This window comes from Pecten maximus, chromosome 13, assembly GCF_902652985.1.
Source record: "Pecten maximus chromosome 13, xPecMax1.1, whole genome shotgun sequence".
In the NCBI taxonomy this organism is placed as follows: Eukaryota; Metazoa; Mollusca; class Bivalvia; order Pectinida; family Pectinidae; genus Pecten; species Pecten maximus.
Window position 1 is genome coordinate 15,631,181 of NC_047027.1, and position 14,735 is coordinate 15,645,915.

General features: G+C 35.0%; 1 protein-coding gene across 1 annotated transcript; it reads right to left on the minus strand.

Moving 5' to 3' along the window:
• Window positions 1-1,520: 1,520 nt before the first annotated feature.
• On the minus strand, window positions 1,521-14,405 carry LOC117340206. The gene is made up of 6 exons (XM_033901961.1): window positions 14,314-14,405; window positions 10,793-11,149; window positions 6,376-6,447; window positions 5,891-6,076; window positions 5,046-5,231; window positions 1,521-2,318 (listed from the first exon to the last, which is right to left on the minus strand). The coding sequence occupies exons 2-6, from the start codon at window positions 11,133-11,135 to the stop codon at window positions 1,648-1,650; spliced, it is 1,458 nt and encodes a 485-aa protein (XP_033757852.1). The 5' UTR covers window positions 11,136-11,149; window positions 14,314-14,405; the 3' UTR covers window positions 1,521-1,647.
• Window positions 14,406-14,735: the final 330 nt, after the last annotated feature.

Here is a 14,735-nt window from a genome sequence, read left to right on the forward strand (position 1 = left end):
TATCATTTGACCATGCATGGTAGGCAACGGTCAAATATATAAGTTAATATATCAAATGGGATTATACAAACGGAAGTTCCTCTCGAGAGCCTACGATTGAGGAAAATCCGGATGAGGAAACGGAGGAGGCTGCAGCTACTGCTATCAATTTAAAATCAAGAGTGGTTGTTCTGAATAGGAAATTATATATGAGTGTCCTACTACACTATATACTGATACGTCAACAGATGGAGAGTTAGATATCGAATCGTCAAAAAAGGGAAACGAGATGAGCTGGACTACGTTTATCCCCAGGGTACGATATAATCTCATTTCTTGATTAATAACTAAATATGATAATGCTGGTTGTGAAAGGACAAGTAATAATGTAATAACTAAATATGATAATGCTGGTTGTGAAAGGACAAGTACTAATGTAATAACTAAATATGATAATGCTGGGTGTGAAAGGACAAGTACTAATGTAATAACTAAATATGATAATGCTGGGTGTGAAAGGACAAGTAATAATGTAATAACTAAATATGATAATGCTGGGTGTGAAAGGACAAGTAATAATGTAATAACTAAATATGATAATGCTGGTTGTGAAAGGACAAGTAATAATGTAATAACTAAATATGATAATGCTGGGTGTGAAAGGACAAGTACTAATGTAATAACTAAATATGATAATGCTGGGTGTGAAAGGACAAGTACTAATGTAATAACTAAATATGATAATGCTGGGTGTGAAAGGACAAGTACTAATGTAATAACTAAATATGATAATGCTGGGTGTGAAAGGACAAGTACTAATGTAATAACTAAATATGATAATGCTGGGTGTGAAAGGACAAGTAATAATGAATTATCAGGACTGTTTCCAAAATGACCATGTCCCTACTACACTAGTTACGTAGCAACAAGATCGACGAAAAAGAAAACAATGAGATTAATTTCTTTTGGGGGTTTAATAGTCGAGTGAACGACACAGGCCTATTTGGCTTTTCATTATAAAAATAAATTGCGCACATTAAAACTGATTTCTTAAACATATATATTTACATACGCTTTTACACGATAAGTACATCAATACCTTCTATGGTGTATTATTTCTAAATTATGTGTGTTAGTTTTCTAATATGTGTTTTATTTTTCTTTTGATTAGTGTTAAAAAAGTTTGTGTTAACATCTATCGACTCCAATGGCCTTTTCTAGCGTTGATTCACCTCACCATCTCCTGACTCTAATGGCCTTTTCTTGTGTTGCTTGGTCGATTATAATGTAATACTATTAAAAGTATATTAATTACCCAATGCGTCTACGATGTATTTAAATAATGTCATCAAAATACACAGGTTTCCGTCACAGAATTGATATACATTTTGCAATTTTATTTGCATGTTGATGCGAAATAAACATGTAACCCTGGTAAATACTAGCCGCAATATACCGCTCGGCTAGAGAGATCTTCTCTTTAGCTCGATCGGTTGAGCGTAAGACTAGTAAGCCAGAGGTCCCGGGTTCGATCCCTAGCAGAGGCAGTGATTTAAATTTAATTAATCCTGCGCTCTGTTACAAACATATTCTGCATACAATTATATCAGTTTAAACAATATATAAACACAATATTTTCTAGACAGAACCAAGCATATTTTGTCTGCTTCACATTACTCTGGTGAATACAGAGTTCTTCAAATCTGTTTGTCCAGCGTCCGACAATATTGCTGCAATGCGCTTCATGGACACACCAGATTCGAAGCAATACTCCAGCGGTGGTGTTACCCTTTCAGTTTCGTAGTAACGTGATGGATAACCCGACAAGTACATAAGCTGTACAACCAGACAATTCCTCGTGTGTTCATCAATTATGACACCAGGACATCCAGATGACCGGTGTTCGAACTCTTCAGAGGCATGCAGTATTGTTCTTCCAACAGCAGTTTCTTCTTTTCCTGATTCATAGAAACAGGCGTCGAGGTTAGCATCAGGCATGTTCTTCGCCCACCACCCCTTTGCTTCTTTGACGTCTTTTTGGAGTTCCGTAGCTTTACTGTAAACCTTACAGTTGATATTGATTTTTAGGCTTTTTGCAACATTTTCTGATTTTAAGTAGCCTATCAAATGCATTCTGGTGTCAATTTCAAATTCATCAAGATGGAGAGGTTCTGGTATTTTGCTCCGATTTCCATCGTCAACTCGTAGCTTCAAGATAAGAATGTCATTGACCGGATCAGCAAATGGTATGTTTAAATCAAAATTAAATTTCAGTTCCTTGTCTGTCCCCTTATTGAAAGCAATCCATGTATCCTCTATCCATCTCTTTTCAATCCTCTCTGAGAATAAGAATTATAACATGGATATTACATAATTATGGATTCAATTTTATTTCATTCTAATATTACTCTTCATGAAGGCCGTAAGAAGCGACTAAATTTGGAATTTAATACTGTAAAAGTGGAAATGTTCGCGGCGTGGAAATTTTCGCTTATTTTGCGACAATCAAATCTCCGCGAAATTATCCACACGAGAACATAATAACACGTGAAAATATTGACGCGCGAATATTTCCACCAAATAAAATCCAAGACGTAAGTTCTTAGTGGTATACCATATGCATTCAAGCGTCATACAGCCCGTGATATGCAACGTTGTCATGGTCAGTCAAGATACATGCATGGATATAAACTAATTTAAGTAATGTGTAAAATGATAGTATTTTATCTAACTCAATGTTTATTTATCATTAAATTTTCTTCATTTCGTGATAACTATGATCGTTACTACGTTAATGTTACTGTATAGATTAATCTCGGAGCAGCTCGGCCTTTTGTAGCCATAGGCCCCGAAACAGCACAGGTTTCATTTGTTACACAAAAGATAAACTTACTTGTAATAGAAACGTTAAAGTCATTGCACGGTAATATATTTTATCTATATCTGAAACTTTGATACGTTATTGCAATGAATTTAAATATCTAACATATTTGATACCTGCAAAATTAACCATCGCTAATTGAGACACCTGCGTTTGTTTTGACTTGAAATGAATGCTTATCACAGCACTCGGCATGACCGGGTGGCCGATCCTTTCAACTTTACCGTGGGCGGCACCTCCCGTGGCCTGTCTACTAATTAGCGTAATTGGCACGTGTAAAGAGATGTTCAGTCGCAATTAAATAATACTAAGTTAACACTGTATTTGACAATACATGCATGATTTCTTAATTAGTTTTCCATACAGCACGAGTACTAATATCGTACATTGCGATGTACATGGTCGGGGCCTAAAAAATCAGCTGTCTCGTGCGGTGTACTTTTCAACGCAAAAAACTGCATCAACTCTAAAATGTGTGACATATATATATATTTTTCTGTCACAGACGTACTGCAAAGATCACATATGCAACCCATTAACCTGTTGATCAAAGCATTGGTATTTTTACAGGGCCGACCGACGCGAGCATTCAATGGAGTTTTCTGAAAAATCTTACTTTACGTACATGCCCACTGACATCGCAGCGCGAAAATATATTTTCATCATGAGTGACAGCGTGAAAATATCCACACCGCGAACAGTTTGGAGGCTGACTAAGCGAAAATTTCAACGCGCGAAAATATCCACTTTTACAGTATTTGAAAAATTTCTGAACAATTTCGTTTTGATGTCTACCATAACGCTGCCTACATCTTCCCTTTTGTTGAAAGTTAACCCATGTGAAGGAGACTTTGGGATCTATCCTCTGGCAAATAAATAGCAGAATCTACAGAAATGGCTTAGCGCTAAGCATTTTGGGAGCTAGGTGGCTTGTTTGCACGTTGTCACTTTAATGCGACCGGTTTGGGTGACAGTATTTTTCAGTGAGATAGCACTATAAATTCAATATTAATTCCGTACTATCATAAGGAGGCGAACACGAATATACCACAGCATACTAACACGCACACTCTCACCACACGCATGCATTTCGCACATCGAAGAGGCCGAGCATAGCTAAATAAATCATACATAGCTGCATTTTTCATGATGCGACCAGTCGGAATAGCATCTGTGATGTAGCGAACGCATATCAGTGTTCCTGGCTTTTGTGAGGTTTTGATGACGAAGAGGTCTTGGCACCAACTATATCATGATATTCAATGGTTAAGTGTGAGTTTGATTTTCACTGTGGTGTTCCGTCTTTCTTACTAATTACTATTTTTATTTTTTGTCGTATTGATAAAATGTGCATGGCATGACAAATAATGTGTGTAGTTTTAAATTACCGAAATGGCAGCTTCGATTGAATGCTTTCCGGATAGATGAGAAAGACACTGACTGGTTGCTAAAGGTCCAATAACCACAAACGATAATTTGCGAACCGCATTGTTTCTTTGGTAAAGCGGGATTACAACTCCAAATCGTTATTACCGTTGATATTGTGATCTTAACAGTCTCCCAAAATAAACATGCATTACTATGATTGAAGATCCTACAACTCAAAATATATTTCTTTTGAAAGGTATATGCACTTCTTGCTAAAATAAATGGCGATAAAATGACTTTGGTTTCTGATCAGTCTAAAAAAACATTTACCCTTGCGAAACCATGTCATTCATATTAAACAATTTTATTTGTTTTGGATTTGGTTGGTTTGGTATCTACGAATTTCATTAACATATAATCTGAAATCGGAGAGCAACAGTACATATTTTTTAAGATCGTGGTATACCTTCCCAGCAGCCTCCCAAACACACATACACTGCACACACATGCACTTCGCACCCGGGAGAGGTCATTCAAAAATGTTATTGAACGTTAAACAATAAGAAACCAAAATTGTTCCGTCCTTATTAGGTTCTAAATGCAGCGTAAAAGGAGACATTAGAGAGACAAAAAAAGATTTTAAGACTAGATTCCATCATTATTCCTGTCTTGCGAATTATACAACATGGCAGCCACTTTAAATCTGTCGTTTTAACTCATTTCATTTCACCTCTTAGTACTAGGTATTCCTTTAAAACCATCTTATTTCCAAACACATAAACACCATATCTATTAAAATCAGTGATGGGAATCTTACCCCTAAAAGATGGCACAATGTGTTGCAAAAGTGTTTGGTATCTAAGCTCCTTATTAGTTGGCGCTAGGTAACGTTCCACACAAGTCTTGATATCCTCCTTCCCGTCAACAGTGAAGATTTTTGACAGCGGTTTTACCGTGCTCTGGGGAGATTCCACCATGGTCGCTGGTAGCTTATTCAATGTTTCTGTAAAATTATTTAGCAATGCTGAGATGTACAGTAATTATGACTGGACAAGTGCGATGACCATAACAGTATTTTTTTACGTGATGGAATCATAAGGTATTCAATAATAATTTGTCAAAATTGAGAACTATGAGAAAAATGTAAGGAAATTTTGGACATGAAAGCATTAACCATTTAGAACTGAGTCTTGCACACTACACAAATGAGATAGCAGTATAATTCGTTATTCTGTCTGCAGTAATCCGTTTCTATATCTGTCATTCATGCTCTCCCCGTCGGTTCTACCTTGCATGTAGTACTAAAGATTTATGGATTGTATTTTCTCCCACATCTACCTTTTATTGAGTATATTTGGTAATTAGACCATCGTTTCGTCCGTTGAATAATGCAACCGGGTTACGTATCATACTGGATGTCTTCGACAGTATGCTTCAGTGAGGTAGCACTATAATGTCATGTCAACGCTTTCATAAGGAGGTAAACATGCACCTCGAATACAAGACATAAAATGACCAGAGCTATTTAAAGGAGTCACCCATAAAGCTGAACCAAACCAACTCCCTAATTGATATTTTATACTGGTTCTGCAAAAAAAAAAAAAAGAATTATTTCAAAGTTATTTGATTAAAGAACAATATTTTCATGTCAAACATAATTACCAAATGTGTCTTTAAAAACGTGGTACGCAGTCATAACATACTGGTCCCCTACACGAAATCCGGTACCTAACGAATCCCTCACACTTATGAATCCAATGGACTTTCCCGGGTTTTGACGAGTAAGGGATTCCATTTCAGAGTAAGCGAAGACGTGCGACTCTTTCTGATGAAAGCCTTCACCGGTGTCTATAAAAATATATATGGAATAAACTTTTTTCAAAACAAATCATCAGTACTTGCTACACTATTGCATAGAAGCAAATGATCATAGATATAGATAAATAGTATATTAAATATATCATATTAAGGCAGGATCTCTCCACAAAACCTCTAGCATGTCATAAGCGTTAACTATACAGAATCGTTACACCTGTTATTAGTATAATATGACGTTTCACGTTAATGTTTCCTGGTTTATCAGTTTGCTTTGACAATCCGTTATATTAATTTAACATGAAATGCTATTGCAAATGTATTCGTCCTACCTTTACCAATGGCCGTTGTCTCACTCGGTTTCTGACTGGGACCTGGTGCTGGTTGTGTGACTGCTGCCCCACCTGGATATATCAAATAGATAACAAATTACGTACATTGATATTTTTTTTAGATATATAAAGGTTTGCATCTTTTATTTTGCATCTATTATTTTTCATTTTCATAGAGTTATATCCCTTAGACCTAGCCTACAAAGAACTGCGGCTTCGATGCATAATTCTTTAGAATCAGATATCCTCATGTACAAGTGGACAGATATCATGGTACAAGATCTAGAGGACAGATATCATGGTACAAGATCTAGAGGACAGATATCATGGTACAAGATCTAGAGGACAGATACAATGGTACAAGATCTAGAGGACAGATATTATGGTACAATATCTAGAGGACAGATATTATGGTACAAGATCTAGAGGACAGATATTATGGTACAAGATCTAGAGGACAGATATTATGGTACAAGATCTAGAGGACAGATATTATGGTACAAGATCTAGAGGACAGATATAATGGTACAAGATCTAGAGGACAGATATAATGGTACAAGATCTAGAGGACAGATATTATGGTACAAGATCTAGAGGACAGATATTATGGTACACTATCTAGAGGACAGATATTATGGTACAATATCTAGAGGACAGATATTATGGTACAAGATCTAGAGGACAGATATAATTGTACAAGATCTAGAGGACAGATATTATGGTACAAGATCTAGAGGACAGATATTATGGTACAAGATCTAGAGGACAGATATTATGGTACAAGATCTAGAGGACAGATATTATGGTACACTATCTAGAGGGACAGATATTATGGTACAAGATCTAGAGGACAGATATAATGGTACAAGATCTAGAGGACAGATATTATGGTACAAGATCTAGAGGGCAGATATAATGGTACACTATCTAGAGGACAGATATAATGTTACACTATCTAGAGGACAGATATTATGGTACAAGATCTAGAGGACAGATATAATGGTACAAGATCTAGAGGACAGATATTATGGTACAAGATCTAGATGCCAGATATTATAGTACAAGATCTAGATGACAGATATAATGGTACAAGATCTAGAGGACAGACATAATTGTACACTATCTAGAGGACAAATATTATGGTACAAGATCTAGAGGACAGATATTATGGTACACGACCTAGATGACAGATATTATGGTACAAGATATAGAGGGCAGATATTATAGTACACTATCTAGAGGGCAGATATTATGGTACAAGATCTAGAGGGCAGATATAATGGTACAAGATCTAGAGGACAGATATAATGGTACACTATCTAGAGGACAGATATTATGGTACAAGATCTAGAGGACAGATATTATGGTACAAGATCTAGAGGACAGATATAATGGTACACTATCTAGAGGACAGATATAATGGTACACTATCTAGAGGACAGATATTATGGTACAATATCTAGAGGACAGATATTATGGTACACTATCTAGAGGACAGATATAATGGTACAAGATCTAGAGGACATATTATGGTACAGTTTCTACAGGACAGATATAATGGTACAAGATCTAGATGACAAATATTATGGTACACTATCTAGAGGACAGATATTATGGTACAAGATCTAGAGGACAGATATTATGGTACAAGATCTAGAGGACAGATATAATGGTACACTATCTAGAGGACAGATATAATGGTACACTATCTAGAGGACAGATATTATGGTACAATATCTAGAGGACAGATATTATGGTACGCTATCTAGAGGACAGATATCATGGTACAAGATCTAGAGGACATATTATGGTACAGTTTCTACAGGACAGATATAATGGTACAAGATCTAGATGACAAATATTATGGTACAAGATCTAGAGGACAGATATTATGGTACACTATCTAGAGGACAGATATTATGGTACAAGATCTAGAGGACAGATATTATGGTACAAGATCTAGAGGACAAATATAATGTTACACTATCTAGAGGGCAGATATTATGGTACAATATCTAGAGGACAGATATTATGGTACAAGATCAAGAGGACAGATATGGTACAAGATCAAGAGGACAGATATTATGGTACAATAACTAGAGGACAAGATATAATGGTACAATATCTAGAGGACAGATATTATGGTACACTATCTAGAGGACAAATACTATGGTACAAGATCTAGAGGACAGATATTATGGTACAAGATCTAGAGGACAGATATTATGGTACACGATCTAGAGGACAGATAGTATGGTACAAGATCTAGATGACAGATATCAAATAAGCTGAAGTAACACAATAAATGATAATTGATTTCAATTTTTTATAACTGAACTATTACAAAATGTAAACTATCAGTGTGTGTTTTTCAATCATATTCTTTATCAGTCAAATGTCACCAGAACTTGACCCCTTATACGATGTCTTTTAGATGTTCATGTAACGTACCAGGTAGGTAGAATGAACATCTATATTCTTATTTGATCATTGTGTATTTATTTGTCAAATAAAAGTATCTAAATGGTTCCAGAATCTTATAGCAGATAGAAAGAAGGGAGTTTTAGTTGTTTCAAGAGAGTGAATTAGTAAAGTGTAATTTTCTGGGTATCTAAATATAAATCAGGAGTTTTCAGAGTTTAACGGTCTAAGGACAGCAGAAAGATATGACGGGGTTTCTCAATTAAAGAAGAATAAGGCAATTTTACGCCTAGATATACGGCCAAACAATGTGTCTGCCCGTTTCGAAATATAGAGATTGCCTACCTGTATATGAAGGGAGTCCAGTGACTATTATAGCAGCTTCTAACTATTTTTTCTCTAATTTGTCACCGCCATAAAAAAACAAAACAAAAAACACACACACAAAAAAAAAAAAAAAAAAAAACATCCCAAATTTCTTAGCAGTACTCTAAAGTCTTCCGATTTGAAATATACTTAGGTTTTCCTAGAATACCTGTTTGTTTTGCTTCTTTTTTTACCTATCATCGAATGAGCGTTCCATTTACGATTGGAATCAATAAATACATGTGTTTGTGTTGGTTAACAGTATCTACACGTACATTATTAAGATTGATGTCAATGACCTGGTTTATAGTCTATTATTAGAAATCAGCAGAAGCTTCCGTTTTGGTTGGATTTAATTTGACTACTTTTTATTTGTTCATAACTGGGTAGAATAAGGATGGTTGTTAATCTTAAATTTTATTTTCAAAACATTCAGCAGAACATAGAAGCGAAGTGTCGTCAGCAAACAGTTTGAAATGCGATGAAGATAAATCTTGTATCTGATATACTCTCGTTTTGTGGAGTCAAAAAATGTATCTTATATTTCAATTTTCAAAATCTGATGACTTTAAGGCGAGTAGTTTTGTTAATGTTGTCACTTGTATTCTTATGGACAAGGTTAAACATCGACAATTACATACATTGGGTTTGGCTTGATGGGAGTGTAATATCTATAGTGTATTCAAAATTGCTTTTCACAACATACTGCACTAAACTTCAGTGCACCTCATTTTCACACTTCGCTATAATTTCTTATTCTTTGGACATAACAATCCTATTAAGCCTTAGATATATCGATGGAAAATATAACATGTTGTTATAATCATTTTGGTAAATCAATTGCATTTATAATTTTATCTAGAGCTTTTCATCAATAGAACTAAAGAATTAAGACAGGGTAAACAAGTTCATTGACAAAAACATTTGTATGAGAAGGCGACTGTTGTCCTTTCTCAAAATGCCAATATGAAATAGAATGCACTTCATATTCATATATGTAACAGGCAATTTATTTAAGATAACCGACACAGTTGACACGATTGTATATTATAAGCCAGACTACTTCTTTTGTTCTTAGATGAAGTCATCGCCATAAAAACATAGTATAGCTTCTTACATGGATACAAATGTAATACATACAAACAACGGTTGGCTTTGGCGATGGAATAAAGATCTGACCAATCGTAAAAAATACTGTTTTAACTAGATAGTATACCATAATATCTTAGAGTTGGAGGTAGATTTTGAAGCTTTATCGAAACGGTCTGGCTGCATTAATTGAAACAAAATATATTCTGACTAATCGTAAATTTGTATTCAATTCAGAACTGCATGACGTAATATTTGCAAACTTATCTGATGCGGTTTTGCTGGAAATTAAGAAATATCAATATTCCATCCAGAATGCCAAGGTCATTTGAGTGTGCGAACCTAATATAAGTATGACTTTGTTGAGGGAGTTAGTTGACATGTATCAAGACGTTACGTCTTGTGGTTATTCAGAACAAATCAAATGAATACCGGAATCTCTTTCAAGATATTTGCTCATCTTGCCCGAATGGCTGAAATCGACCGCCAGTAGAAACAAAAATGTGAAAATTGGCCATGTCATAAATGTTTCATAAAGTACCTGACAATATGTTTTGGATTTCCTGTTCAGCGCTATCCACCAATTTCACAATTGCATCTCCCTCTATCGGCAATTTCTTTAATATTTCTTTCAAGTCGTGGAGATTCTTGTACGAAATTGTACTGTTACTCTCCAAATTCATACATATATCCAAGAATGGAAGATTCATGTACTTTGCTGGGCCGCCCAGATATCCTGCACATTGCGTTCGGAACACAGGCAGATTGTCAGGTACGTTGTCACAGATAAAATTAGTTGCTATGTCGACCTTGAGATCGTTGTAACGTTTTCTTGCCAATTTTTCACTTTCCCGCGTATCCATCGTCACCAATGAGCCACTCATTGTTCAAACAAATTCTACAAAAAAGATTTAATTAAATCACATGCAGTCGTTTTTAGGTTTGATGCACCATGCTTACATATACAAAACATATTCAGGATATTTGCACCACTCATTGAGTGAGTTTTATAGATCTATGCAACACTGATAGTTTTGGCTATCTTTCTAAACTTTTCCCTCTGAAACCTGTGAAAGATCCGTCAAATATTAAAAGAATTTTTTATAGATTTATATTAAGATATATAAATTTATAGTAAGAGAAATTATAAAAACAAACTAATAATTCAGACAACGAATAACGTGCGTATGAATGATCCGCAAAGAAAAATAAATAACACACTTAAAATGTTATAGTCCAAGATGGCCACCTGTTCGATATTTTGTTTCTTTTTGTTGTTGTTTGTTTTTATTATGATTAATCAGGTATCTGAAATTATATACCTACACATAAAATTTAACTACGTTTCAATTAGTACTATATGTGAGAAATAGCGGTAACAAATTTCAACTGTCACAGCAAATAATAGCCGCCTGATGACAATTTTGTTTCCGATTAGATTGTAAATAAGGAAGTTGCGAAACACCCATATAGAATTTCGTACGACATAGCGGTAAGAAACATCAACTGTCAAAATTCAAAGTTTTCAGATCAGTCTCATGTTGAACATGCAAACTGTAAACAATGTGCTCTTGTATCTATTTCTTACTTTCTATGTTTCGTTTTTTTTCTGAACAAAAATATGGTTTTAATTTATTTTAGCAGAGTTTGCTGTGAGATCAGACTCGCCAAAGAAAGTTCCCACACTTATCAATTTAAGTTAAAAAAGACCCGTCAACTATGGAGCAGAATTCAACAAAATTTGGTGTGGATGAAGAAGAACCAGTTTTGTAATAAACGGTAAAGGTGGCCCCAGAGCCTTTAAAATCCTTCTTATGCAGAAATGTAGTGTTACATTTGAGCAATACATGCCCTCTGGGCCTCTTGCTAGATTCCAAATAATACTAAATGTGAATAATATAAACGCTCCAAAGGAGAAAAATACGAGGCCGATAGCAGCCGGCATATTTATTTTTTATAAAATGTAAACGTCATGACACTTTTCACCTGAAAAGTGTCGGACAAATTTTTATTTCATAAAAAAATATTTGTCATGACACTTTTTAGCTAAAAAGTGTCAGGTCAAATATTTTTTTATAAAACAAAAAATATGTCCGACACTTTTTAGCTGAAAAGTGACATGACTTTTATTTTCTATCAAAATAAATATGCCGGCTGCTATCGGCCATCGCAATAACGATGTGTGCAAATCTAGCAAGAGGTGATCTTGAAAACCAGCTTACCTCTTAACATATGTTAACATTTTTATCATACTGTATTAACTTTATCTAAAGGTATCACTTAATTAATGAAATAACGAGAACCTAAAGAAATAAAATCAAATGATCTATTAGACACACCTTAGTTGATAAAATGATAATCAAATAGTGATCATAGATTACGTATTAAAAAAAGACTACCAGCTAAATAAATCTGCAAGGGTTCCGAACTACTATAAAGAGATATCCCAGGAGCATACCACAGCCTCCCAAAACACACATACACACTCACCACACGCATGCATGTCTCACGCACGAGAGGCCGACCATAAACGACCTTTAGGTGTTGATAGGACGTTAACCAATAATATACCAAACCAAAACAAAAAAAATCCGATATCCTTGGAGTTGTATATAATACCATGGGTTTTTATGTTAGTTACCATGTAAAACTATTTATTCTATGATGATATGAATTAGCCTTGAATGCTATCCTAATAAAAGGTGCATCGTTCCTAAAGCCGGTGTAAATACTCACGAGTATTGATAATTTGATTCAAATATATTGATTTAATTAAGTTAATCAACTTCCAAATTGTCGATTGGTTGATTGATTAATTGAAGTATTGCAAGATGACAATACTTGTGTCAATGCAAAACAGTACTGTCAACTTTTTGATTAACAAAACGGACAATAATTTGTAAGCTGACAATATCTTATTTAGCAGTTCATGGATATTTGAGTATAAAAATCATAACTGACAATAGTCTTACCGCAGCCACATAAAACCCACACACTCATACATACACACTACACGCATGAACCTCGCACACAGACGAGGCGTTCTTTAAATGACCCCTAATTTAAACAATACTAAAACCAAACCAAACTAAACTGACAATACTTGGTTGTATCTCTGGATAGTGTCGACCTGTTAGTTCCAAAACGGAAACCTATAAGAAAACTGACGATACTTTATTTCAAAATATTGCATTAGATAAGTGTGCATGTAGAAATGTTTCAGTAATCGTTTCTTTTCTTTGTAAATATTTTGAAGCTTCGCCTGATACCCATAGGTTTTGTCAGCAAAATTGAAGCACGACATCCGGTAACATACTCAGGTTAGGTCTACACTTAAAGTATGTTCCACTTACAAACGAAAAAGATGTATTTAGGATATTTTAAGTGCCTGTATAACACGGGTTTTTTCTTTTGCTAAACTGTTTTTTGTAGTCATATAGTATACGTGCAAACATTGTACTAAAGTAAATTTCACAACAACAAAAAAACAAAACCCCGTAAAAGTTGCTTGAGATATAATTAAATACATGTTACCTAATAGTAAAGAGACCAGTATCACAGTTGGTTCGATCTGGCTATGAAGAAAAAAACCTTTCTTTCACAATTGTCATTGATGAGCATATCGCTGCCTTCCAAACGCATGCATTGCAGGCATGTATCGCACACACAGGGAAGACCGTCCTTAAATGACCAGAGCGGTCGTTAGGAAGTTTAACTTAACCAAACAACATGAGCATGGCAGCACAACAGTTTATATATATAACAATAATGGACCGTGTCCACATTTAGGGTAAATCATCAATGTCTGGCATTGGAGCCGTGATGATTAAAGGCTTTGTTAGTCTAATAACCCTACCAAGTTAACGAGATGTTGATCAATACTAACAAACAAACAATGGGGTATTATACAAGACTGTAACAACAGGTAAATTTGATGGTCGCTCGGTGTAAACTTGTCTTCCAGCAATGTTCATTGTATTTTATACATATAACTTATTGATCTGTCAAACAAATAATTATTCTGGTAATCAATGATTTCACAATAGAATTAAAAAATCTCACCTAGATTTTGTTGTCAAAGTCCAACATTTGTTAAATTGGAAAACCAACTTTCGTTTTCCTTAACTCTTTCCGTACCGTAATTCCGGTCCGGGTTCCGTACCGGAAGTCGTTACTAGGCTCACCCCCGCAATATGGACTAAGACCACAATTAAGTACTTCCGGGTTCAGGCCCCACGAATGAAGTCCCCTCAAAAATGTATGTATCTCAGGAAAACCAATCAAATGCCTCTTTGAACTTGATTTCTGTTGATGAATTTAATGTGGATTTATAGCAGAGATGTCAATCTATGTTTTGTGATGTAAAATAATAATATTGATCATTTATTATGTGCTCCAGGACCCTGTGTGATGAGTCCTGATTTGACCTCTACCCCTGACCCGGATGTATATAATCCACGTTGGTGACACATTTTGACAGCTAT